The sequence below is a fragment of the Manacus candei genome, unplaced genomic scaffold (genome assembly GCF_025592945.1).
Source record: "Manacus candei isolate 608988 ecotype Guabito, Panama unplaced genomic scaffold, ASM2559294v1 h1tg000003l, whole genome shotgun sequence".
Lineage (NCBI taxonomy): Eukaryota > Metazoa > Chordata > Aves > Passeriformes > Pipridae > Manacus > Manacus candei.
In genome coordinates, this window is record NW_026138051.1 from 15,777,366 (window position 1) to 15,804,888 (window position 27,523).

The 27,523-nt window shown below is 40.9% G+C and overlaps 1 protein-coding gene across 3 annotated transcripts in view; it reads right to left on the reverse strand.

Moving 5' to 3' along the window:
• Positions 1 to 12,648: 12,648 nt before the first annotated feature.
• DACH2 (dachshund family transcription factor 2) overlaps positions 12,649 to 27,523 on the reverse strand; it is a 247,862-nt gene continuing 232,987 nt past the window's right edge. For 2 of the 3 annotated variants that reach the window (XM_051786236.1, XM_051786254.1), the window contains 3 exons: positions 25,006 to 25,149; positions 21,941 to 22,006; positions 12,649 to 13,541 (listed from right to left, as the gene is read on the reverse strand). In XM_051786236.1, coding sequence (XP_051642196.1) covers positions 13,504 to 13,541; positions 21,941 to 22,006; positions 25,006 to 25,149 — 248 coding nt within the window. In that variant the 3' untranslated portion in view covers positions 12,649 to 13,503. The remainder of the gene's footprint in view (positions 13,542 to 21,940; positions 22,007 to 25,005; positions 25,150 to 27,523) is intronic. The other variant, XM_051786244.1, reaches the window with a different exon arrangement.

Here is a 27,523-nt window from a genome sequence, read left to right on the forward strand (position 1 = left end):
CATGTGCAATGCATTTGCAGCGTGTAGATATTTGTGTCGTAGTACCCTACACAGTACATATTTGAAAGGTAATTGGAGTGTATGAAATCTTTTAAATTGATCATCAGAATGCATAGAATACTTTTTAAACAGGACAAAAATCTGCTTTTTTTTTAAGTTCAGAAGTTTAACTAAGCTATACAAAAGTGTATTTTGGTAATGATAGTTATTGAGTAATTAAAATGGTTTCTCAATTAAGAATCTATTATTTTTATTAGAATTTTAATCTTTAATTTTAACTTCAAATCTTGTTTGTACAACATTATCAGTCATAATCCCATTGTAACAATAATTCATGTGGTGTGCTATTCAGCACTTACCAATTTTCAGAGAACATTTGACTGAGTCACAAATAAAACCTCTCCAGGTTGAAAGTGTTCCATTTGTACCCTGGAAATCTGATCTGGAGATTTTTGGTGATTTCCTTTGCCAATAAAAATAGATCACGTTTATTTTTGGACTCTCAACACTACAGTTCTAATTCTCAGACAGTTCTATGAATCACTGATTATATTTTTAAGTCTGAGCTCTAAGAACACACTGGGCAGCTCCTCAGCTGGTGTAAGTCAGCAGAACTCTGCCCTCTGCTCAGCTGGCCTTGTGCAAGAGCTCTCTTATGCTTTTAGGCAATTCTCTTTTTCAACGCTTTGATTTCCCTTTGCTATTTCTCACCTCTCTGGAGTAATTTCAGACTATCAGTCCATGAAGGCCTGAGTTATTTTGGGGGCCAGCTTATTTGTTACTCACATTTTTTCCCCCCCATGGGACAATATGATGTAGGCTCCAAGCGTTGGTTTGCTTTTATATAAAAGAATTAACCTGATCAAAGTGCTCCAAATATGCTCTGTGCAAACAAACTCCTCTAAATCTCAAAGCAGGACATAATCTGTGCCCTCCTTTAGCTTTTTTCTATTCCTGGTTTGTAGGTGTGTTTTTCTCATCCTCATTTCTGTCATGTGGCACCTATTTCCATACATAAACACGTGTATTTTATCCCATATAAATGATCTTGGTGTACGAATTCTTACATATAAACTAGTCCACAAAAACCTAAATGGGAAGGTTCTGATAATTAATATGACAGTAGATGGCTGTTTCCCCCCTTTGATTGCAAAAGAAATGGCCAGTTCTTGGCCAACAAATCTCCTTCCCACATAGGAGTTATCTGTGTGAGTGTGTGAGCACGTCTGTGTGTGTGTGTGTGTGTGTATTTTGGAGTCAGTCACGTTCTTCAGGCACTGAAAGCACATCCTGTTATGATGAGGAAACAGCAATTTGGTTGTGTCTTGAAGCAACAATACATAATTTTGGAAAAGTTTCAGTGACAGTCACCAAGAGATTATCAGGCAGTGCTTCCCTAAAGGCACACACACAGCCCGGCCACAGGATTGGAAGGTTTTGAGAAGTCCACAGTCCATGGAGAAATTTGCCCACTCTATTACATTCTCACAGGAATTTGCCTTTTCTTCTGCAATCCCAGACTGGTTTGGGTTGGAAGGGACCTTAAAGCCCATCCAGTCCCACCCTCTGCCACGGGCAGGGACACCTTCCACTAGTCCAGGTCGCTCCAAGCCCCGTCCAACCTGGCCTTGGACACTTCCAGGGATGGGGCAGCCACAGCTTCTCTGGGCAACCTGTGCCAGGGCCTTACCAATAGCAAGCTTAACTTTAAGTGAGGTTTAAGTACTCTTGCCTAAAGGCTGGAGTACACCTTCCTTTTATGATGTACCCCTTTGGTTTAGGGGTACATCTTGGGGTACAGATACATTTCTAACCATCCTCTCTTATTTCTCTTCCCAATCCTACCTCCGTTCTTTTCATTAGCTTGCTTGGGGGGTGGTGTGTTGCCAGGTTCCATTTTTGTCAGGTATTGTTATATAAAGAAAAACTAATGTAAGGTAAAAAGTAGATGCCTTTAAAAAGGTAACAATAAATCATTCAAAGTCTGTCAGTTTGCTGCACAGGCTGCCTGAAGAATAGATTTAATGGATCTACATACAACAGAGATTTTCTATATTGCTGAAGTTTTCTTATCTGGCAGAGCTTTGCATCATTTGGAACCAGCTCTATATCGTGGGTAGACTCTACTGATTTCTGTCAAGGAGTACTTTGGTTGTGGGGGAGTCCATGTATATCTTCTCTATAAGTGTTTCTTGATATATATTTTGAGACACAAAGCCTAAGAATACAGCACAGAATGTGACAATGCAGAATATAGAAAGAAGCTGTTGGTTACCATTTGTATTTTTAGACTCCTCATTTCAGGAGAATGCCAAAAGCAAAACTTCAGCAGTCAGATCCAACTATATTATTCCTCATGACATATAAAATAGTGAGACACTTTCACAAACTAGATTAAGAATCATAGTTTATATTGCTGCATGAAATTGCTAAAATCTAAAATCTGTATTGTGGATCATAAGTTAATGTAAAAACTCCAAGCTATTTTTTTTTCACTTTGTCTGTTTAAGCTACTGGGCAAGTTGTTGCATGAATAAATTTATTTTCTTTCTCTGAAACTGTATAATATTAAATGCTGTGTTGTTGGCATAAAATATAAGTTGATCAGACAGACAAAGATTATTATTCTGACAACTGTATACACAAGGGTATCGTTGTACATTGAATTTCAGTGTGTAATATGGTATAAATCTTCATGAGAGATTCAACTTTTATTGGCTGCACAGAAGGTGCTTTTCCTTATTAAATACGGGAGATGGTCCCAGGGGATTTTTTTAGAATATCTTTATCCATTTTTTTTTTCAGCTACTCTCTGGGCCCTGGAAGGCTGACAGATACAGTGGGGTAAGCAATTCCCTTTGGAATGCCTTTGGAATGCCTGGCTGTAGATACAGTCATGCTTTAGCATTGAGCATCTGTGATGTTTTGCCTCAGCAGAACCCAGCAGATCCCACCTTTCCCATTCCATAAGTAGATGTGTGTGTGCTCTGCCTGGAGCCTGCAGGACACCAAAAGGCACCTTAATTCAGTGAAATATTACCAATTACTGAAATAACTATGGATCTGCACTTCCAGCTGACTGTTGCCAGTCCCTCATTACAGCTGCTGAGGGTTTTTGGGGCATGGGGACCCCGACAGACCCTCTCACTTCTGGGCATTGCACAAAATGAAGGCACAAGGGCCTACGAGCCCAGCTTCTTGAATTTAAACTACTTGGATTATTTTCCTGGCCAATGCAGGTTTGTCATCTTGTCTGTGCCTAGAATTCCATAAGGATGTCTGTGAGGATGTCATAAGCCAAAGGCTGTATCTGTGTGTTTAATCACCCTAGACAGCCTAATCTTGATTTATTTAGCTGTTCCTTATGCAGATTATTCAGTACAACCTCAAAAGCTTAGAATTAAAAGTACATTTTTCTAATGTTAAATGATACTTGATTTGCAGTCCTTAATTTGTCCTTGTAGATTAATATAATGTTTCACTATCAAGAAAGACACCACTGCAGAGTTAAAAAAAAAATCTGACAATTTCCATTGTCTATTTCCAGTTTATTCTCTGGCAATAAAATCACCAAATACATTATTCCCATGGCTTTGACTTCACTTCCATTTCACACACAGCCACTGATGTAGGTGCAGAAGTCTTTGGGCAGGAGGTGGGAACAGGTGACCTCCTGAGACCTCATCAATGTGAACTATTCTATCAATGAGTAAAATATAGAGTAAGCAATTTCCTTCAGTGAGAACAAAACCATATATGCACAATTATAAACCTGTTTAAATTGCTTTTTAACAGGCAAGCAAATGCCACCACAGATTTTCTGCAGAGACGAAACTTGTGAGTTTTCATCTGAGCCTCCCTCTCTATGGAACCAGCTCTCCAGCACAGCAAGCAGGACACTGAGCATTTCTGTGCTCCATTTAATCCCACAGCCACTTGGCCAGGAGCACCAGGCTGGTGGCCAAGCAGTGTTTGTGGTTCAGTGCCGCTGGGAAAACCTGGAATGAGTTTGTGGTGTCCTTTCCCTACCCCACCTCTCACCAAAAGAACATCAGGCTGATTTTTTTCTTTTTTTTTTCCTACCTGGTGAAACGGGCTGACGTTATTTGTGAAATGAATAAGTGATACAGGATAGCTGTAGGTTTTATGTGAGAGGCTGAACATCTGCAGACAAAATAAAAAATTTTATTTGTCTCCCTCTGGCCTTGTATAGTTCAAACAGACAACTGGGCCAGGATTTTAATATTTCCAAATATATGGCAAAAAAGGCACTTACCCTAAATCACACGACGTGTGAGCAGGAGCACAGACAGATCAACTCATGCTTGACTGAGCAAACAAATCAAGAGCATTGGGCTGGAGAAGAGAGCTGGGAGCAGAGGCCTGAAGAACATGGTGAAGGAGGAGCAAGAGGAAGAAAGTTCTGGGAGTTGTGTCGGTGCTGGGGGAAGAGGCGGCTGTGAGACCCCCCAGTGCACTCCCTGGTCTTTGGCTGGGCTGGAACAGCTCAAACCAGCAACAGCTGGACACAAACACCCGAATTTTCCTGGAGTCACTTTGTGGACAAAAGCATGGGATGGTGGTTTTGCTCAGCCTGAAGGTGGAAGATGATTTTGGGGGGGCAGAGCACGAACGGAGGGGAATCGCTCGGCTTTTCTGCCCTGTTCCCACAGCCACAACCCAGAGAATTCCCTCACAGCAATGCCAAAGGTTTGGGCTGAGGATCTGCACTGTTACAGAGCCAACTGTAATCAAAATTTCAGGGCAGGTTTTGGTGAGAAAGACCCTGACCCCCTCAGCTCTAAGAAGGAAGAAAAGCAGTCTTAAAAGCAAAGGATCCCCTATGGTGCTTCCAAATGTCCAACGGCAGTTTATCACGGGATTAGAATTTCTAAGAAATAAGTAGCAAATCGTGCAGACTTCAGGTTTAGTGCCCTCCTAGATGAGAAACCAGTTTCGGAAGTGAAAAGAATATTTTACAAAAACTTCAAACAATGGCATCACCAAAGAACAAGTACCAATGGATTTGTATATCCAGGAAAATGACTCCAGAAGGAAGACTTTCTAAAATTACTCCTAGCTCTGTGTAATTCAGGGAGATATATGCATATGCCCATGAATTGTTTAACTGTAGAAATGTCTTTTATTCCTGTATAGCAGATGCACAAAGGGAATGGGAATGTTTTATAACTCAGGCTTTTAAATAATAAATAAATGCTGACATTCTCACTTGAGACATCTTGATTTTTGCGTACTGTGTAATACTGAAGTATACAAATATTTCTTTAGAGAGAATTATTTTTCCCTTTTTAAAAAGAGTATAAAACCTCAAGAATATGATAAAACATCACAGTTGGCTTCTAAATGCTTTGCATCTTAATATGGTTGAAGTTAAGGCAGTAAGTAATTTCTGAGTTTTTCCCTTGAGCTGCGTAGTTCTTTTCATATGTAATTATTCTCTGAGTGCATTAGATAATGCTATGGTTCCCACAGCTGTATACACATCTATAAATCATTAATGAGGCAGTTAACTGAAACAAAACTATAAAAGATTTGCATTACCCGGCAGAACCCAGCCTTAATTGACTTCCAGTTATTTACAATTAATTTTTCCATTTGGAATAATGATTTCAAGCAACTTAGGGTTTTTTATGACTGAGGAACGAGGTGCTGACTATTCATCAAAAGTTTTTACAGAGGGACCCTGTCAGTGGACAGTAATGAGCTGGAGGTAATCTGATTTTTACACGCACATCCACACCCCCACACTGGTAGAGGAGACAGGGTGGGAGGGGGCACGTGCTGTAAAATGTAGTAAAATGCAGACAGGAGCCAGCACAAACTCCTTTTTTCCTTTTTATCACATACCTAAGTTTAACAACAATTAATTTCCTTTCCTTATAGCATCCAGCTGAAAGGCAACATGATGCAAAGAGCTGGCTACAGTTCTACATAGAATAAACTGCATGAATGAAGAGTGAGTAAATATTTATTTCTATCTTACAAGACTGTAAGATAGACACGGGGAAATAAACAAGGCAAAGGCTGTCGAGTAAATATTATTCCATTATGCTATTTAAAAACTACTTTTATAGAGATCTAGGGCACAAAGTAAATCCTCATTAAGTTGTCATTGTTTGAGTAAGGCCCAGGATCGGGGCTGTGTGTCAGAACCCTGGACAAGCACAAGGAAAAGATCTGCTCTCTGTGCCATGTAAGCATAACTCTCATTGACAGTAATGGGCTGGGGATGTGTTCATCAGGAAGGGATGTCACGTTCAAATTCCTAATAAAACTTAAGTCAAAAATCACCCGGGCCCATTTGCAGCAGCTGATGTTATCTTCATCCCCCTGCAGTCCTCCATTCCAAAATGCCTGAGCACATAGGGCCCTTCAGTGGTAATTCCTGGTTGTTCTCTGCTTCTGAAGCACAGCAAGAAAATAAGTAAAATCTTATGTATTGGGATGCACTGTATTAGAACTGCTATCCTTGCAAATCAATCCTTCCCTGAGAATGAGCAGATGATTCCCCCTTGCTACCCTTACTGGATACAAGCTACATAAAATGAACATTTGGGCTGGTTTCTGGTCTCCCCCTCAGACATAGCTGTGATGCTGAGGAAGTAAAATGACCTGCTTTATCTTCTTCTTTAAAATAACTAATTTTGCTGTCCTTTGAGTTACCTTTAACATTGTCTCTCTCCCCTCATGAAAATTGGCTGCTCCAAGGCAGGACCTGCAGGTGAAACACAGGGAGGGCAGTGTCAATGAGCATTAGGAGCTTGGTGGTGTAGACCAAGAGACAAACACTGGTAAATATGGGGGAGTTTAATTCTGAGTGATGGCAAAGGTCTCTGCCTTATCAATGGGTGCCAAAAAAAGGCCACTCCAAGTGATCCAGGAAATGTGGCCCCTGTGACAATGCAACACTGGTAACCTTGAAAATCTTGCAGTCCTGTGCTGAAGTCATTTTTCCCAGGTTCTGTTCCGCTGGGCTGTGTTACAATGTGTGAAGTAACGTGACAGGACTAGACATGGGTCATTCAGTCTGTCAGTAATTCCCAGCTTGGCAAATTGGTCCTCCCTCTTCACCAGCCCATGAACTTCACAGATACTTAACTTATTCATGCTACACTGGCTGCTGCATTATTTTAGCTGGAAAAGCTACTTCCATGTGTGAAATCAGAGAGGCTTTTTCTTTGGAAATTGGGCTGGTACCAGAGGAGCAAACGATATTATTATTTTCATTAAGATATCACATTCTGTCAACACATAACATTGGCAATTGCATTTCAAATAATAGTATGCTTGACAAATTGTATAGCATTAATTTAGACTGTGCTTTTGCTGTGTCCATGATCCTTCTTACTGGGCTTGATTTCCTGGGGTGGAAAAGGCTCTTTTTGTAAACTCAGAGCTCCAGTAACTTTTTATGCATGGAGATGATATTGCTAACATTGATTTTTTTTTTTCTCAATGGTGCAACTATTTTAAGAATTCTAAAACTGAGAAGTCCACTGCATTTCAGAAAGTATTAAACTGATCAACCACTTCCTACACCAACTCTGATCAGAGTGTGTTGCTGTCTGCCTTCAAACAGTGCAAAACAAATACCCTGGCTTGGGAGTTTCTTGATAATTTGCTTTGAAGAAGCCAACACCAATTTCAGTGAAAACAGAACTTTCATTTGGTGAAAATTTCTGTTCATTAGAAAAACTAATAACTACAAAAAATATGCAGTTTACTTACCAGCTCTGTTTTAAGTCAGGAACCTCAGTCCTGCAGGGTTTCTCCTCAGAGCTCTCACTTTGCCATGGCTCCTTGAGGCACTGGGTTTGGTTTGGTGTCAGAGCCACCACCTCTGAATCTGGGCTGTGAATTAAACACAGTTGCTTTTCTCTTCTTCCTTTATTCTTTCCCCCCACCCCACGTTAGTATGAGCTGACCATAACATACTAGAAGAAATAAAGAATTACAGTCAGGGAGCGAGGAATTAATTTTTTCCTTTGGAATGGAATCTTGGTATTAAACTACCAGAAAAAAGGCATGAAAGGAATCAGTGGCTTTTCCACTGCTTTGCACATTGTAGAGTCATTTCAACATTGTAATACAGGTGTCAAATGTTAATAAATCAGCTGTCAGATGCCATCACACACTTACTTTGCACAGGTGTAAATGATCACATAAAATGCAAAGCACTGCTCTGACACCAAAAATCTCTGTGTACCATTTCTGTCTTCAGCAGCTTTATAGAATTATTAAGAAAATATCTAATAGGAAGTTTATTCCTTGTTATTTAAGTTACCATCTTTTCTGACTCTACTTTCTTACTTTTAGGAATGTGGTTTCCCCCCCTGCCCCAGCTGACACCCAGGAAGAGAATGCAACAATTTGTATGGAATTGCCTTGGACTGATGTACAAAGAACAATATTATGTTTCATAATTATGTTCCAAATGATAAAGGATTTTTCCTGCCAAAACCTCTCTGTAAGTGCCCCAGCATCATCAACTGATGGCAGCACAGCTCTGGGAATAAACAGACTTTCAGCTAATGGCAGGAATTGTCAGGGGAAACAGCAAACAGGTATTTCTTCCTGATATAGAATGAAACATATGATTAAAGTTAAATGCCAAATCCTACTGGCACTGGAGCAAATTCAGGCTTATTTTTCATTCCTGTTTATTCTTTGCTCTCTTTTTAGCTCATTCATCTTGTTTCATTTAATGCCAATGGTTTTTCCTTTCTATTTGGCCACTTTGGTGGGAGGGGGGAGCAATTCATTTTGGGCATGTGGCTTTGGGTAACAAGATTAAAGCTTCAGGCAAAGCCCAGATCCTAAAATGAGCACTCCATGCTGTATTCAGCCCTCCAAAGGCAGGGGGCAATGCACTGTGACCCCAAACAGTTCTTTACCACAGTTCTGGCACTGTCCCAAAGGCGTCTGTGCCCTGGTGCTGTGGTACACCCACATGCTGTGACACTCAGCTGCTAATGCAGTGTTTAAATCAGGCTGTTTTACAGCAGAAACACTCTTAATAACCTCAATATAAGGTGTATTGCACTGCAATATTTACTATGAGGGAGCTGTGAGGCAAACCTTGTTATAATGAAACCATGTCTTCACCCAAGAATTCAAAATCACTGAGTTTCCCTCCATTATCTTATTTTAGACTTTTTTTCTGTGAAAAATAAGTATGTCTGGCTCACTATGGGCTGACTGAGGCACACAATGATTAATTAGAGCTGGACTGATTTTGTATAGTTCAATATGAACGTGTCACTTCTGTGGCTGGTTCATCTCCATCTTCCCTCTGACCAGCCAAAACTTATTCCAGAATACTGGGCACTTGCTGTTACCAGGAGCAGCAGGTGTGTACATATGTCTGTCTATCTGTCTATCTATCTATAACCCATGTAAGATTGTTGTTTTAAAGATAATGACCTTAAACAAGGTGCTGTCCCAGCTGAGTTGTCAGAGCTGGGTTGCTCTTGGAGCTCGTGTGGCAGAAACACCAGCCAGGGAATTCCTGTGGGGAGCTTTGAGCTCTGAAAAGTGAGAAATTACATCTCAGACAGCAAAACTCTCTTTTCCTCCCACAACTAACCCCTCTTGGAGACAGCCAAAGAACTGGTAGATGGTGAAAGGATATTCACTGCTGCCCAGGGAATACACATTTCAGTGTAGTTTTTGAAAAAGCTGTGCATGCATTTTCAAACATGCAAGGCCAAATATACTTTTTAAAAGAGTGTAACTATTATAAAGCATCCAATTTGTAAAGTATCAGTTATCATAAGAAAATCTTAATATATGGCATTGTATTTGCTTTATGTCAACAGAATCATAAAATGAAGATGTAGTAAAACCTTACTGTACTTTTAACTGGAACTCAGAATAATGAGAGTCTTTATTTTAATAAAATGAGCTCCAAAAAGCACTTTTTCCCTGCCTTAGACTCCCACACCCAAACATTCATGCAAAGGATGCTCTGTTCCAACAGAAGATCTGAACAGGTTCAGGTCTAATGGCAAGGGTGGCTGCAAGCTGCAGCATTTGTGCTGTGCTGGCACTGAATTGGCTCATTTCAATTGATTTCTTTGATGTACAAATATAAAGCAGTAGCAAATCATTACCCATCTATAAATACATCATTATAAAAATACTTTTCCCCCCCTCCCCCTCCATCCCATCTTCAATTCATCAAAGACATCCCTATTTGCAGACAGACCTAAAGTCAAACTGTTTATTAACAGTGATTTTAAAAGTGCCTAAACATTTGTAGTATGTGCTAAAAATTATGAGAGCACATGACCTGGCTTAAAAAAACCCCCTCTGTGAATTCCTTTCAGTCTCTGTCCCTCCTCAGCCCATCCCAGCAAGGACAGCAGTGCAGGTGGACGCTGCAGGACCACAGCTGGAAGCAGCAGCAGGAAAGTGGGAAGTGTCTCCATCAGCATCGTTGCCAAATGTAACAGATCCAAGACCAGGCTGGGAATTGTCCCGTGTGTATTTAGGGCTCAGTCTGTGCACAGGCACAGGAGTGGTTGTGGAGATCAGCTGAGGACATGAGGGAAATTTGCAACAAATCAGGTTAGCCCACATTTTGTCACGGTACCAAAAATCGTCCATAAATACATTTATTAATGGGCCACTTACTTGCAGGTAGCAATTACTTAGAGCAGCTCAGGTTTTAATGCACAGCCTGCATTTCCAAAGGAGAGTGTTCTCGCTGGGCACTGCTATAGATCCACGATTCACGTGGAGATTGGTCACTATCGATCCTGCTGGGGTTTATTGTGGCAGCAGTTTGCATTACACAGGATTCACAACAGGGCTGCAACAGTGGCCATTAACCTGCCTGTGTTTAGCCAAGATCACCTTGTGTCCAGCCACCACCAGCTCTGCTGGCACCGAGCCATTCCAAAGGCCATTCCCACACAAGGAGATGCTTTATAGGGACCCAGAGCTGTCAGAGGCAGATGCAGAGGGGCTGTGGGTGCTGCACCCCGACCTTGGCAGTGCCCCCCAGGCTGCAAACACCCCCCCAGCAGCCCACACCTGCAGAAGATGGGCTGTCAGTGTCCCTCTGTTCCACATCCAAAAACAAACCCAAAAGCCAAACCCTCCCAGAGCTCCTGTCCCTCCCTGGGTACCAGCACTGCAGCAGCTGGGGCTGTTCAGCTCATGGCCTCAGGTGAGGAGGAGTGTGGTGGTGAAGGCTGAAGTGCCTCCTGCCCTGCTCCACCCCGGGATGGCTTTAACATGTTCCTTCCACAGAAAGTGCTCGTCAGACTGTGCTCCTTAGGCTGAACTGACACCAAAAGCTCAGTGCTTTGGTCTGCCAATACTTATCAGGAGCCCCCTAGTAAGGACTGGACACGTTCAGTCTCTCAAGTTCATGAGTCTCCTAAACCTCATTTGTCAGTACTTTGATGTTTAAAACTAGTCTGGGATGGGCAAAGCAGAAATCAACACAGGCTTTCAGTGCTGCCTCCTGTAATGTGTACATCAGCCACTGAGGAAAAAAGTGCTCAAACTGCCTTTATGGAGATTAAGGAAAAGTGCAAAAATGCTGGTATTTTAAAGAATGAACTATTTAGTTACTTTAAGTCTTCCTAAACTCATGATACTGGATAACTCAGCAAAAATCTCCCTTCTCAGGAGCACTACCAGCACCAGCAGTCAGAAATGCTGCAGCATCCCAACGACTGTTTCAACTCCTTTTTAAAAAGTAAGATTTAGACATAAGGTCCAACCCTCACTTCAGAGAATCACAATGGAATTGAAACTAAAATTAATATATATTCAAAGGTGGAGTTCAAGTTCGGGTGCTGCAGTGTTTTAGTCACACACAAGCTTTTATTAAGGGTCAGGAGGACTCACAATTCTTAATCCTCCTGTTTCTTAGCATTATTCAAGTTTTAATTGTTTGATCAATGGCAGCATGATTAATGCAGTTATTAGAACACCTGCTATAAAATTACTAGGGAACAAACCAATTCTGTACACTGAAAGAATATTCTGATAAGTCCTTTTATCACTAGTAAAACAGAGGCTAATATTTTCTTGAACTGACACTAATTAAGCTAAAAGATTTCTTTTAGGAACAAAAAAAAAAATCAGGTGATTCTATTCTGCTGTGTCACAGAGCACAGTCTCACTGCAGAAGTCTGCTAATGAGAAAAAAATGTAGTGCCAAAAATAAAAGAAATTTTGAAAATTATACATATAGATGTAGACAGGAATAAACATAATCACAGGGAATAGATTCCCTATCACTCTATTTAAAGGTCCTTTTTGTTTTTAAGTGACAGTGATTTAATTCAGGGCATGTGTGTGTAAACATGGAGTTTTTAAGTAAATAAGCATTGTGCCTTTGACCCAGGAATGAAAGTAAAGAGGGAACAGGTGATCACTTAAATTCCACCTGACTCAAATCACCTTTCAGTCCCATGTTTTGAGAAGGGAATGTTTCAGTTGCAAAGGTCAGAATTTGGAACATACAATAATTAGGAAAATGTTTAATACCAACCCACCCTCTTTATTAAGTCATTTCTTCAAGTATTTTTAATAGTGCAAAATACTGGTTTGCATTAGTACAGTTACTATGGGAATTCACAGTCCAAAAACAAAAAAAATCTTAAAAGATTTCCAAAGTCAAACAAAAAACTTTTTAATACTGTATTTTTAGCAAGAACATTTTTAACAAAGAATGTGTACTTTAACTTAATATGGTACAACAGAGAAACCATACTTAAAAGTTTCCATTATCTAACACTCTACTGCATATTCATTTTTCCATCTTAAAAGACCAAAAGCCAAGCTGAACTGAGCATTAAAAAAAAAAAGCATCAATTATAATCCTCATATTACGTCAGCTATTAGGGTTTAGCTCACACTTTTGAATTGGTCATCTAATGAAAGGACAATTTTTACATCGTTCTTTTAAAAAATGTACACACATTTCTTTTTAAAACGTAATATATATCGAGTATCTGCTTCAGTAAACAAAGCTTAATTTATAAACACAATCGAAACAGCTCCATGTTGAACAGTTTCAGTGATAAACTGGACTTGTTTGATGTACAGCCAGTGCAGGACCGGTGTGGCTTAAAATCATTGTGCCTTTGCTATCCAGTAATAGCCACCTCCTAAGGAAAAAAAAAAAAAGTTCTTTTTGGGATGGGCTGGGGAGGGGGAATAATTCCTGTATGTGCTTAAAAATACTAAAACTCCTTTCTATCTCCGGGGACCTAAAAATGATCTGTTGTAACAGGCTTGGTTTGGTATGGTAAGCTTGTAAAAAGTCTCAGGATGTCTTAATACGGCAGTTTTTCAATGCAGCAACAGTAAATTGCTTGGAATTGTCCTTCAAGTTTCATGCTACAAATCCTGTTCCTCACACAGTACTGAAGGCATCAAAGGTTGGAAGGGACATTTCTCAGGAACTATATAGTCTTCAGATAGTGGTCATTATACATTTTTCAACAGTAGGTGGTTCCTTCAGTACATGATGGTCGGTTTGATGTATGTTCTGTTTTCTGGAGGGGAAAAAAAATGACACAGTTAAAACATTTTATAATTAACTGACACTTTGGTGGCTTCCTCACTCGTTTGTGGACCTCTTTTTAGTTCAAGCCAGATGAACAGATCTATAAATGATATAAACTCTCCATCATGTGAGCATGTTTTATACAGGAAAAGGAGGCACTGGGTGATAAAAACCCAGCCAAGCCCTCAAGAAATGAATGTTTGGCAGAGAAATGAGTTGCCTCGGGGCATTGGTCACCTCCCAGCTCAGGTGCAGGTGTGGGTACTGAGCTGGGCCCAGGACCCACCAGCCCTGCTTTTCATGGTGTTTTCCAGTCAGCAGCTGCTGACTGCAGGCTCTAAATACCTCGATTTGGATTTTCTTCCTTTATGGCTTTTGCTTTTAACTGAACACTCATTTTCCTCCTTTTTTTTCCAGAAGGCAGCCCGTGTTGGATTGCCTTCCTCCCTAGGACAGAGCGAGTAACATGGCACCAGCTTCACAACAGACCCTTATCAGATGCACAGAACCTGCCAGGGAACAGGGTGTTAAACCAAAACTGCAGTGCTTTAAGAAAATGTAAATCGAGATCTGTTCTTAGAAAACTGTTCTTTCATTCACAAACCACCACGTTTCGTTTAAAATTCTATTTCTTTATTTAGAGAATGAAGTAGAAAAACACTTATTTCCTTCATAAATATATTCCTACTTATATTACCTATCAACTGTGATTTTTCACATTAAGCAACTTCAAGCCCAGAGAAAAAAATAAATATTGAAATGCCCACAGAAACTGAAGCTAACAAGAATCCATATTCCTGTTCATTATACAATGAATCATGAATCCACCCAGCTAAATCTGCAAGTACTGATCTGGAAGATGATAGCAAAATGATAATATGGAGAAGCATTTTGTATAATGTTGACATCTCTCCCATTACTGTTTTACATATGCCAATACTGAACACTCCTAAGGATCGAGGAAGTATTGACCTGCTAACTGACACTGATCCTCGGAGCAATCTCCAAGTTTGCCACATTTCAATTTCAAAATGCATTTCAGCTATAATATGAGTGATTTATCATTTAGCAGTAGCTGTCAAAGTAACCTCCTAGATAAAACAAAAACATCTGGAACCATAAACAGAGGAGAGCAGTAGCTGAATTTTAATCCAAATCCGACATGTTCACTTCATTAGGAACAGGAAACAGCTAATTAGTAATTGAATGTTTCGTGGTTTTAAGGAGGCTCAGACTCTCCAAACCAAGATGATTTAATACGTATTTTGGACGTAAGCACAAATAAAGATCGGAAGAGCCAGGGACATAACAGCTCCAGAGGAACATTTGGGAGCATGGGAACCTCCAAAGAACTCACTCAAATTAATTTGTTTTAACTCTTTGGCTGATGAAAATTATTGTCTTAAACTTAGTGGGGGAAATACTGAAGCCTGGGGAGGGGGTGAGCAGAAATGCAAGTATTGGATACTGTGGGGTTTGTTTTTAATTTCTCTCCTTGTGATCATTAAGAAGCTGCACTCGACACCTTCCCAGTGCAGGCTGTTCTTGATATTTCTGTTATATTTTAAAAAATATTTTTCTAGCTAAGGTAAGAGGTGGACACTGAGGGTACTGAGTGCTGAAAGACTGACTAAATTTCAGAACAGGTTTCCATATATCCTTCCAATTTCCTTCAATTCTCTAGGAAAGTTCAACAGAGGTATCTGGAATACCTGTAAGAGACAAAGTAAATGCCACAGCTCAAGCCCAGTGCAGCCACCCAGGGGATGTCAGTGATCAGTGAACAGAAAGTGCACAGTTAAATATTTCCTTTTTTACAACGCTCTCAATTATTCTCCAGAAATTAAAACACTTTTTTGTTGCTGTGCAATAAACTGAACTCACGTCACACAGCAACCACCTCTGAGGAATTAACGTGTTGGGAGCAGCTGTGCCCCCACTTACACAGGAAAGACAATGTGATGTTGTCAAATTAATCTTTTCTGGAGAATATTCACCATCTCCTCAGTGTAGCTGACTGCAAGCTACAGACCATTTTATAGCATTTTACTGTATTATATAGCAAAGATTTGAATAAATCTGTGTGCAATAAATGTATTCTTTTATAAGGTTTATCCCTTAATCAAATATTCATTTATGTGGGCTTCATTCTATTAAAAACCGAAATTATACAAAGGTGAGCAAAAGCGTAGATTTACAGTAGTTTAAAGCCTAATCTCATTCTCCAGGGGTAATACTGACAATATAAAAACTGTATAAATGATATTCCCTAACACTAAATATGCTTATGAGCCCCCTGTGCATGTTACACTGCTTTACAGCCTACAGAGCAATGCATGACTGGCTTAATAAGCAAGACATTTAGAAGGGATTTTTTTCCCCTTCACAATGTGTAAGACAAGTAAAGATCTCAGAGTTCCTTGGTGAGCCAGAGCCTGTGTTAATAATTACTGGAATTTTCCCTCAGGATGGCGTCCTCTTCCCTGAGTTGTTAGTCCAGGGTATATTCAGCTCTTGCACTCTTTTTAGCCACAATATCATCGTTCAAGGCTTTAATGTGTGTATAACAGACAAATCCAAAGGCAATAATCATCACCTGCATATTTATTCACGTTTATTTTGTTTTCTTTTTTCAGCCTATTCAACATCTCCTAATTTTCTGAATCCTTTTTGAGGCTCTGGTTATAAGACCTCTATTTTAAGTTGAGAATTTGGCTGCATTTCAATAAAACTACATTAAAACCAAAACTGTGTACCCTCCCAGTGTGCCCTGGCAATGCTGGTGTGCAAACCCAGTCCAGGTTGGGGAGCAATGCACCACAGCTACACCCTGGGATTGCCAGGTAACTGTGGCACACAGTAAACTGGTGAAGGGAGGAAATTTGGGATCTGCTTCGTAATGAGAAAACCAGGATAAATGTGTTGTATCAGTAACTGTTTATAAAATACACCCCAGCACTACAGGTCGTAGAAATGAAATAACAAACTGGAAATGCCACTTTGCCAACTGAGCTGGAGGAGGAGGTGGGAGAGAGCTTGAAAACAGGGCAGGTGGAGCTGGGACCTGGCAGTTTCTGTAGCCAGAGAAGGGGAGAAGGCAGCCCTGTGCCAGACAATGCATTCTCAGAGCCTTTGCACAACTCCTGCTGGAGGGGCTGGATCCAAGACTCTGACAGGACACCACAAGTATCCTACAGGACAGGAGTTGATCTCTTCACCCTTGCCAGGCTGTGTGAACAGCACCTCAGTTAGATCAGAACCAAGCCCAGCTCTGGATGCAGCAACACGTGGGAAATAACAATAAATTAACTTGCAAAGCTGGGGCTAATTAGTTTGAACCAGTCTCTCATTTTGCAGAAAGAAAAAGAAAAATTGAGAGAACAGTTTGGTTCTACTGTGGATCACAGCCCTCAGAAAACCCTCCTTCCCTAACCCTCTTAGCAGACAGGAGTCCTGCCTGCCTGGAAGGAGGCTGCATCCAGGCCTCTGCTAGTGGGTAAGGGCCACAGCAAAGGATCCCTTCACTACCACGATAAAAAAAAGACCTGGCTTGCAGCCAGCTCTCATGGATTTGGGCTGGTCACTCAGCTGAATGACAACAGGAAAACTGACTTCTTTGCCTGCTTATTAGTTGTCCAGTAGAACTTCTCCCTTCCTTTTATCTGCAGGTATTGTCCAAACTGAGCATCCAAAAGTAACACACGTTGAGCAGGGCATGGCTTCCTCCAGACCCATGGAAGAACCTGGACAATAAATGGTGCTTCTGCAGGAGTACTAACCAAGGTTGGTTTGCTTTCTTTTAACCCCTCACACTTCCCTATGGCCTCTTTCCACCTGCTGATGTGCACTCTGATGTCCAGTGCTGCCTGGACATCTCCCTACAGGCAGGAGCACGCCTGCCTGACCCTCCAGTGCAGCTCACTCACAGACCTGCTGGGTTTAAGCTTTCTTCCTCACTTATTCTGTGCTTAGGACTACCCTGTCAAATATTTCCACATAAACATTAATAGAGTTGAAAACATTTGTACTAAAAACAGGATTTCCAGTAAGTAACAACAGCCAAGGATAAGCTCACTGAGCACAGACCATGCAGATGCTGGATTGCCACAGTCAGTTTGAGCAGACAGGGAGGTAACAGTGGTTAGTGGTTCCTGCTTAGGAAATATTCAAGCCTACAGACACTGAATTACTGAATAAATGTTTTAGCCCTTTGTAAGGACAGACAGGTCCAGATCTCCATGCTCAGTGGTCTCCTGGGGAAACCTTTACCCACCTTCTGTTTCATGTAAATCACAAAATCTCAGCACCCTCCTCCCTCGTATGTTTGTGTGTACAGGCTTACACAGAGAGAGACACCCAGAAAAACACTGTGTGCCAAAAGGAAAAACAGCACTGAGACTAAAATGACTCAGCCAGGGCAGGCACCTCATGGCTCCTCACTGAACAGGGCCTTGCTCTTGGGGAGCAGAAGAGCAGCTCTCAGCCACACTGGCTGCTGTGTGCACGGGTGTCACAGTCTGGTAGCTGCATAGGATCTTGAGAAGAGTTCTTCTAGAAACACTGCACAAGGTAACTACCAAGAGTTTAATAACACAGAGCATCCAGAGCAGGACATGCACCAGGGACAGAGCCCAGCTTGGGCAGGAGGAAGAAGAAAAGGCCCAAGACTCAAACGAAGAAGATTGGATTTATAAACTGAGTGGTTGGATTAGAATACTGAAAAAATATGGCACAGTTTTCTTCATTATAAAACCCCAAATAAGTTCCAAAAATCCAAAAATAAAAAGTTACTCACTTTTTAGTAACTGAGAGGTTTTGTGCCAAATCTCTGCCAGATTATTTCACAAAAAAAAGCAACAGCAGCACCTGCCCTGAGTCGTCTCCTGTTGTAGGTACAGTGAAGTGAACCATGTTCTCACCTCACCTGTCTGCCTGTGCTGCTGCCTCCTTCTTGAAAATGCAGAGGATTTTATTTTTTTGTAAATTGTTATCATCAAGTATTACAGTAACATCTAATTTTTAAGATTTTAAGCTAACATTGCTCTGCTGATTGTTCCAATATCCCCTAACAATGAAATATCGTAATACAAAAGTTAACTAAGGTATAAACATGCAAAAGGAGAAGTCTCCCTGCGATCATAAAATGATGTTATTTTCTGTTCAGCAGTTCATGTTACTGCTGTTCATGCTAATTAATTAAAGGAGCTGTTGCTGTAATGTGCAAACAGGGAATCTGAGAAACTGAGAGGGCTTTTAGGTCTCGGAGTGAAGTTAAGTCAATCTGGGCGCGGGCAATCAAATGTAATGAAATCACTTGTCAGTGCTAAGCTTGCAAAAACTGTGAAGTTTGACTAGGGAGTAAAAGGATTATAATTAGATTTCCAATAGGATAATAACTAAATGGCAGAAAGCAGTAAAGAGAAAATATTACTTTGTTAGCTAATGGTGCTGCTGTTCGGTTTTAGTTTTTATCAGCACACTTGTAGTTGTGCTAATTTAATTTGCTTTTATCAGCAAAAATGCACTACTCGAATGGTACTTGAATGTCATTTGCAAAAATCATTGATCTGAAGGTGCACTTAATGACATCCAGTATGTTTATTTTATGTGAAAGGGAGACTGGTTGATAAAATGCTTGATGTACTATCGTGCTGGCCCACGAGTGAGCGATGCAAAGGGGAGCAGGAGGGTGTCTGTGTGCTCATCACCCGCTCCTACTCTGCAGGAGTTTCATGACCACTGCAACTACTGCTGTTCTGTCAGCTAAAAACCTCCCAGATCAGGCTCTGAACTAGAAGATTCAGTACATAGGGGATGGAGGTATCAGACTGTAAAGTACAGAAAAGTTTCAAGTCTCATCTGCGTGAAATTTCCGTTCAATTAATATACAAAGCAGAGAGAAAATGAGTCAACTAAATGGAAAAGATTTATAATGCAGATCAGAAATGCAGTACATGAACAGCTTGTGTTAATAAAATCATTTTAAGAAATGAGCATAAAATATGATATGACTTAATCACTGTGAAAGGTGGCTGTGCAGTAGTTCTGTAATTTTCCTTTAAACCGTCTTAAGGAGATACTGGCAGTGGAACTAATTGAATTTCAAAGGAAAGGCACCGTGTGAATGACAGATTTCTGTCCAGCAGAGCTATTGACAACAGAAAAAGAAAGGTCTGCATTGATGCTAAAGCCTTTTTCTGTGCAGTAGAGAGAGATTTTGGAAGCTTGGAAGCAGCTTTGTATTAGGGACATGTGTTTTGACCCTTCCTCCTCCCAGGGCCCGAAAAACAAAGGTGGCAAATGAAGGGGCAAGGAGGGAGTGTGCTCGAATTGTTAAAGCTGGCAGTGCAATAGTAGCTGTCAGGAACACAAATGGGAATCAAAGGGAAAGAGAATAAAAAGTTATTACAGTATCAGCATTAAAAAAAAAATGAAAGAGACGGTGCTACAGGACAGAAACACTTTGAAATCTAAACAAGCTCTACCGAGAGCTCTTCAGAAACCCTTTTATCAGCTGAGATGTGTAGTGACCAACTGGCTCAGCTGCTCCCCATGTTTCCATATGAGCAGAGAGCTCAGACCACTGGAGCTGCCAGTCCCAATGGTGGGAAAGGAAGGGAAGGGAGGCTTTGCTATGGAGGGCCATGGGACAGGGCTGCAGCTCCCACTGCACAGGTCATGCACTGAGCCCACAGACACTGAACACTGTGGATACACAGCTGTCCCTTTGGCCAGGCTTTTAACCTGAACAAACACTTCATGAGCCAAAGCCTGTTACAACTAAAGAATGATGTTGTTGGGATCAGATTAAAAGAAAAGGGGGGGGGAAATCCCCCAAAACAACCTGAAATAAAAATGGTAAAATCACAACATTTTTCTGTGTATTAATAAACTACTAAAGGTAATATAAGAGAGTTCTCTTAATTCCTTTAAGTAAATGGTTGTTGGAATTGGCTATGCATCACTTTCCTCACAGTATTTTTAATCATTTTTGATGTGAAGACACATTTGAGCCAAGTGTAATTTTTTTTCTTCAACTGAAAACTGAAATTACCTTTCTTTTCTTTACAAGAGTCTGCCCAGATGTACCTTTGACTCTCAGAATTGTTTTGGAAGAGTACTGAGCACTCATTCCAGCAGGTATCATGAATAGAGCAGAAACAGGAACATTTTGCCTGTCAAATTTAAACACATGTGTCCCAACTGCTTATCCAACATTTAGACTATCTCTGGCAGCAGCAATTTTCCAATTGCAAAATTTAGAGCACAACTCTAATCATCTGTGTACATATATATATATATACACACACATATGTTATATGTATATATAGGCTTTACAATAAAGCTGTGATTCTCCTTCTCTGTAATACAGAGCATATGAACCTAAAATCACAAAAAAAGAGACAACAGTAAAAATATTTGAAAGCTTTCCTGTACGGATGACAGATGGACGACAGATGCACACCAGAGGTATGTGAAGTCAAGCCTTCACCAGTTGAGAAATGCTCAAATGAGGTCTGTGTCTGTAACTGCACTGCAGCCCTTCTTCTGTCTGCACAGAAGGGACTGTCTTTAGTTACCTCAGCACACGGTATTTTTGCACATTGCCATTACATGATGCCGTAAAAAGGGTGGAACTGCTCTTAGAACAAGCAGATATACTGAAAGAGGTAGCAGCCAGCACAGAACTGAATGGTCTGGAATGAATATGGCACAGGACTGAAGGGAGAAAAAGGCTGGTTTTACAGAAAAGCAACTCTACAAACTGGACTTTCTCCAAAGTTACAGAATTTCAGTAATTGCTCAGACCAAATTTTATCACAGGTGACTGTGTGGCTCAAACAGGCTTCCAATGGTACTGGGAAAATCCCTTAGGACTCTGATAGCTCAGCTCCCCCAAAGGATGATGAGACAACTCCTTACACCACGACACATGTATTACTCTTTGGGAAGCACTCAGACAGTGCATGTTGGTGCTGAACAGCGAGGAAAAAGGAGCACTGGTTAACTTAGAAAGTGAACATGGCTTTCTTTCTTCACCTACATTTCATGTATTTTCTGAAAACACTTGTGATCTTGATAGGCAGGATCAGGTGAAGTATTTTAAAAAGACACATCAAATGTAACCCCCCTTTTGAACTAAGAGCATGTATCTGGTAGATAAATATGAGGTTCTCACACCTGTACTTAAACAAAGTTGATTTCTGGTCTTGGTAAGTACTGATCTTACACAGTTTTCTACATCAAACAGGAAAGCAAACTGAAGTTGTATAATTCACATTTATCTTAAAGCAGAAAAACAGATACAAAAACGATTCTGCAACACATTTAATTTTTACTGTGGCTCACAACAACCAAGTAGGTGAGGGGCTGTGGTACATACTGCACCTTGCATTGCTGCACTGTCATGTTGGGTTCCGTTGTGTTCTATTTCCATATCTGGGATTCCAGCATCTGAAAGATGTGAGACTGAAGATTAATGCATTCCCCTTTGCCCCTCTCTCATGCATCTTTAGAAAAATATTTATAGCAAACTAGGGTGATCTCCAAGTTACACGGTCTTGCATAAAACATTTGGTCCTCATAGAATTTTCAGTAGTAAATTGTCTCCAAAATGTGCAAACATTGCTGGTCTCACAGTGAATTATTTTTAAAGTGCTTCACATTTGTCTGACGATCAGATAATAACCAACACGTGGCATTAATATGTCTGTAAAAGCCTCTTGGAGAATGAGGGCATCTGACATATGAAAAATAAAAGTCAAAATTAAACTGCTTAATATTAAAATACATTGACTCTCCTGTACAGCCAAATACCTTCAAATTAAAAAATTTAAGAATACATTCAGTGCCAGGCAACAGTTTTGTGTATGTGTGTGTATCAGTTTGTGTGAGTGCATGTTACAGATAAGGGCTGTGCAAATTGCATTTAAAACCTCAGCTCAGTCTGTGTAAGCACGTGTTACCACCCAAACCCAAACCACATCTGTCATATTGTGTGAAATATTTCCTGATTTCTAAGAAGAGCTTTCCAAAGAGGACTGTGCCCTTTCTTCTGAGTTGAGAAGGAGTCTCCTAACGATACTCACATTGGAACTATTTAATTCCATATTGACAATACTTCTGTCTGCACAGTCCTTGGGGCGGGGGCGGGGGCTCCAACACCCCAGGGTGTTATGATAACAGATGCCATTATCCACCTTGTGCCAACAAGGATTAGCATGAAGGGTATGTGATTTGAATCCACGGCACCTCAAATCCTGGAGAAACATCTGCTTCCCTTATAATACAGCACTTAGAAATCACAGCAAGGAAAAACCCACACCTGAAAGGGAACTGTGTGTACAGTTTGGGAGGTTTTCTGTGCAAAAGCCTGTCCTGGACTTTCTCAAATAGGGAATAACTGCACTGTTGCTTTTGCAGATCCCTTTAGTTGGAGTGTCAGTATCTGTCACAGGTGACATTTTGCTGGTCACCCCACAGTACCAGAGCTCTGTGTCAAGCAAGACAATCCTGCAAAGTCCTTACACAGAAGGGTAATATCTTAATATATGAGTAAATGAAATATAGGCCACGTATGCATATATAGCTCTGTAAAGATATATGATTAAAAAGTAATATTTTCACATATATACATTTTTTTCTTATAAAATTGCAAGTGACTGCTATTCCATAGGGTTTCCCTTACTCAGATTCCTGTTTTGAAGGCAAGCCCAGGGCACTGATCTATCAGTCTGAAAAGGTTCTTTCTTTTCAAACCCTTCAGAGTTCATGTTGTATATACAAAAAATGACAGTCACCTGTAACTAATAACAGCATCTGTTAAATGAGACAGACCGTCAGAGTTAAATCAAAAATACTCAGAATAGCCCTTCACATTTTGTTGTCATAAAATTGTACCTGCAATTAAATTGTGGATTAAGATGCTAATGAGCTACCTGATTTGCATGTGCAATCAGATTAGCATGTAAATATCAGCCTCTTGCAGGCACTAACACATATATGACTACCTGAGTGTGCCTGCAAATCAAACTGTTACAGCCAGGCCCACACCAGCAGATGTAAAGGTGTGTTAATCACACTGATGGCACGTTGGCATCCCTGGATTTGTGGCTCCAGAACTGCTGGGTGCTCCTGACTGCTGTGTGAGCAGCAGGTGCTTCCCTGCTGTGGCACAACCTGGGTGAATGACCTTACAGTACACCAGGATTTTGGCTGATTTCTGACATTCATCTCAAGGTGCTGGCTCTGACTGTGGATCCAATGTGGGCATTTGTCTGACCCAGAGGAAGAAAAGATTTCTGCTGGCTCTGTCCACCCACTCTGCCCTGGGTCCCTGTCCCCCATCATGGTGTGACTGCAGCTGTAAATCCACACCTGGACCAGCCCCAGGCACTGTCAGGGCTCCAGGAACACCAGCCAGGCCCTGCTCACTGTGATGTGCTGGGCTGGAAACCCCAGCAGATGAGGATGGCTCTGAGAGATCCTGCTCTCCTACTCACTGAGTTTATGTCTCTTGGGTGCTCCAGATAAATCACAGCTTACAGCCCACCACGGAGTGAGGTGCCAGCTCACAGAGACAGCCTTGCCCTGACTCTAAAGAACAGTCTGGGCAGCCCTCACAGCTGAGAACTCCACACAAACTACAGTCAGCATTTTCACTCAGCAGTCCGGGCAGTTTTTGGTTGCAGGCTCTAGCAGTGCCCAAATCAGGCAGCACAAATTAACAGACAGACCACAGGACACACAAACACAGCACAGCCTGAACATCTCTCTGATTCCTGAGCCTCTGCAGAGACTTTAGGGTAGGGATGCACAGAATAAACCTTAGATACAGAACCTGAAATTAATTAAAACTCAACTAGGTTCAGTCTTAAAGATTCAAAGCAAAGCTCTAAACTTTGGCCAGAACCATCTGAAGCAGGAGAGGCAAATCCTCCCAGTATTTAGAACATAAGCACTGATGAACTGATTTGCTTTTGTCTCAAAAGAATATTTGGGAAGTATTCAAAACCCAGTCAGCTCTGAAAGCTGATACATATTTAACAAACTTAATAGGTCCTGAGGCTGAGCAAACTTCAGCCAAATGGCTTTTAAAATGAAGCTCAGCAGTTCTAAAAATGAATCTGCTGGGAGAGAAGAGTTCAGAGAACCTTATAGGAACCAAATTTCACATTGTCTTAGCTGGCACTGTAACAGATTTCTCTGTAATATATTCAGCATTTCTTGTCATCTCTGTGTAAACTGCTCTGTCTGTTTCTCTACTTGCAGACTTATTAATTTTTTTTAATTCATGACCCAGAGCACATGGCCTGAAATAGATTTTTTATTATTTCAGGAAAGAATTGTGAGGTTTCATTCTGGAATTTGCTCTGTGCATCATCTTATTTTTTTTTCTCCACTCAATTAAACATCATTTTAAGCTGACTGTGAAAGGCCAACTAAGACATTACCATTTAACATCCTGAGACCGTCACCTGATGTGGCCTGTTTAAGCGCCTGTTCCACTTGTTCTCTCCTCTTAGATTCAAATTCCAAAGCTTCTTGCAATTTTCTCTTTGCCTTCTTTTCTTTCTTCAAGCGTTTCTGAATTGTTGCTGAAATGTAAATACATTGTAAGAAAGGCTGTTAAGGCACTATTAATAGATGACCGAGACACTAAAAAATTTGTTTATGTTCAATACTCAAAGGCCCAGTTCTAGCTCGAGACACTGACACTCCTCACGGATGGAGGAAGTCTCCTGAATGTGTCAAAGATTCAGTTTTAGGTATATCTTCTAACATTAAAAGGAAGTGGCATTTATTTCTGTAGGTGAACTGTCTGTGTGCAGTGGAAGAGAATCTGAATCTGAGAATACTGAGGGTGCAGAGAGTGAAATCCCAGGGAATAAAGTGGTAATTTTGGGGGTGAAAATGGAGCAGCAGCTGGGTTCATTTTGAAGCAGAATAACTGAAATATCAAGAACCTCTGCCCAAGACAGAAGCCAGGTGTAAGGCCATTGACACGCTGAGTTAGGTGGGTAAATACGAAAGATGAGATGCACTGAGAAGGGGGGTGTCATCTTCTCTCTTTTACCCATGGAAAGGAGAACCAGGGCCTTGATAAAGATCATCCTCAGGCCCCTGGTAGTGCCATGGGAGATCTGGCAGAAAACAGCATTCCTGACTAATCTCAGTCTTAAAGTCAACTATAAAGCTAAAACCATAACTAGAGAATTGTACAGTATTAATTGTAGCCAGATGATCAATATCTGTATGGGGAACTGCTGACATTGGCTATGATTGTACTCCCTCACCTATATAAACTCAAGCAATAAAGTGCACCTTCTAAGCCTTTTCCTTTTCAAACTCTGAATCTTAATCCCATATTTAACCTTTTTTTTTTTCTCCAGACCCAAGTTACCAGTACTGCCAAGAGCCCTCCTTCCCATGCTCCTGTGGCTAATGGACTCTCCTTACTGTCCTTATTAACCTGTCTTTATTGGTTTCTTACACTTGTTTTTTCTTGCACCACTGCTGCAAACACACTCTCTTGTGTCTCTTCTTCGCATGACCTGCACCTCCCTTCCCTGGCAGGATCTCTACAGGCCCATCACCACACTTCTGCTGAATCTATCCTGTGTTCAGGAAATCCTCTCCTCCTGGGAGCACCCCATGTTCCAGGAGTCTGTGATCAGCTGCCACCTCGGATTGGCACAAGGAAGATGAGCTGGACCAGAAGGCTGATGCCCATGTATGTTCTCAGAACTAGCAAGGTCTGGAAGGAGTCAAAGACCACTGAATTCTTACTGACTTTTACAGAGTTTTCTGGATTTGTGAATGCTCTAGGAAAAATTAAAGGATACCATTGCATGGGAAATCTCTGAGGGACTTAATAAATGATGAATGGTTAAATGTGATCCACAGAACCTAACTCTGAAAAACTGGCCAGCCCATGTGAAAAAGCCTATCTCTGGCATATATTCTGTAACAATGAAGATGTGAACGTGGTGATGACCTGAAAGACAAACAATTCTGATGATATCGATTATTGGTGAAATTCTCTTTCAAGTCAGAAGCCAACAAAGTCTGTGAATGCCTTAGGGTTTTTGGTGACTTAAATGTGACTCAGGAGGTGCAAAAGTGTGCTGTCCTAAGGTTTGGTTTACAGAAAGACACAGTGCCATCCACACTTACACTGGGGTGATGCAACATTTCTGGACACCCACTGCAATTTAACAACTTCAATAGTGTTTTCTGACCCATCACTACTCAACTGAGAAGTGCCCTTTGGTGTCTCTAAGTGAGACCTGGGCTGCAGACAGCTCTGTTCCACACACCTCATTTCCACTCAAAATGCACAGGAAGATAGGACTTGGCACCTACATTTTTGGTCTTATCTAGTTTTATCTTTCTGATTTCATGGATATAATCTAGAAGTAGCTCTTGGCACATGAAGTACTGTTCCTTTCTTTCAGATGCAGATCTGAATTTTAAAAAGAATACTGCCTTCTTTTCAACAGCACAGCGAGAAATTCAGATTTACCAATTAAATTGCCTATTATTATCAAAAGCTTCCAAACAGTCATGGTTTTGTCTTAGAAGGCCCCATTTGGGGTGTGCTATTGTATTTCACTCTCTCCTGATGGCAAAAAAAATTACCTAGGGTTATTTGCTTCAGCTCTCGTACTTGGGCAGACAATTTCTAATAGTTCTGTCTATTTTACTGCACTGAAGTTCTCTACAAAGCAAACTGACTAGCACTGAAACTGCAGAAATGTGGGCTAAGGAAGTAAGTAGTAAGGAGATGAAAAAAATCACCTAAAAACCCAAATTACAGCCGTATCTTCCTCACAGTAAGACTGATTCTCAGTGCTTGGAGGATAATAGCAGAAAGCAAAAGAAATAAGGGATGTCAAATGAAGAAATCAGGTTGGGAATGCCTGGGCAGAGTGATACTAATATAGCTGAAAGCCATGGAACTGCTCCAGT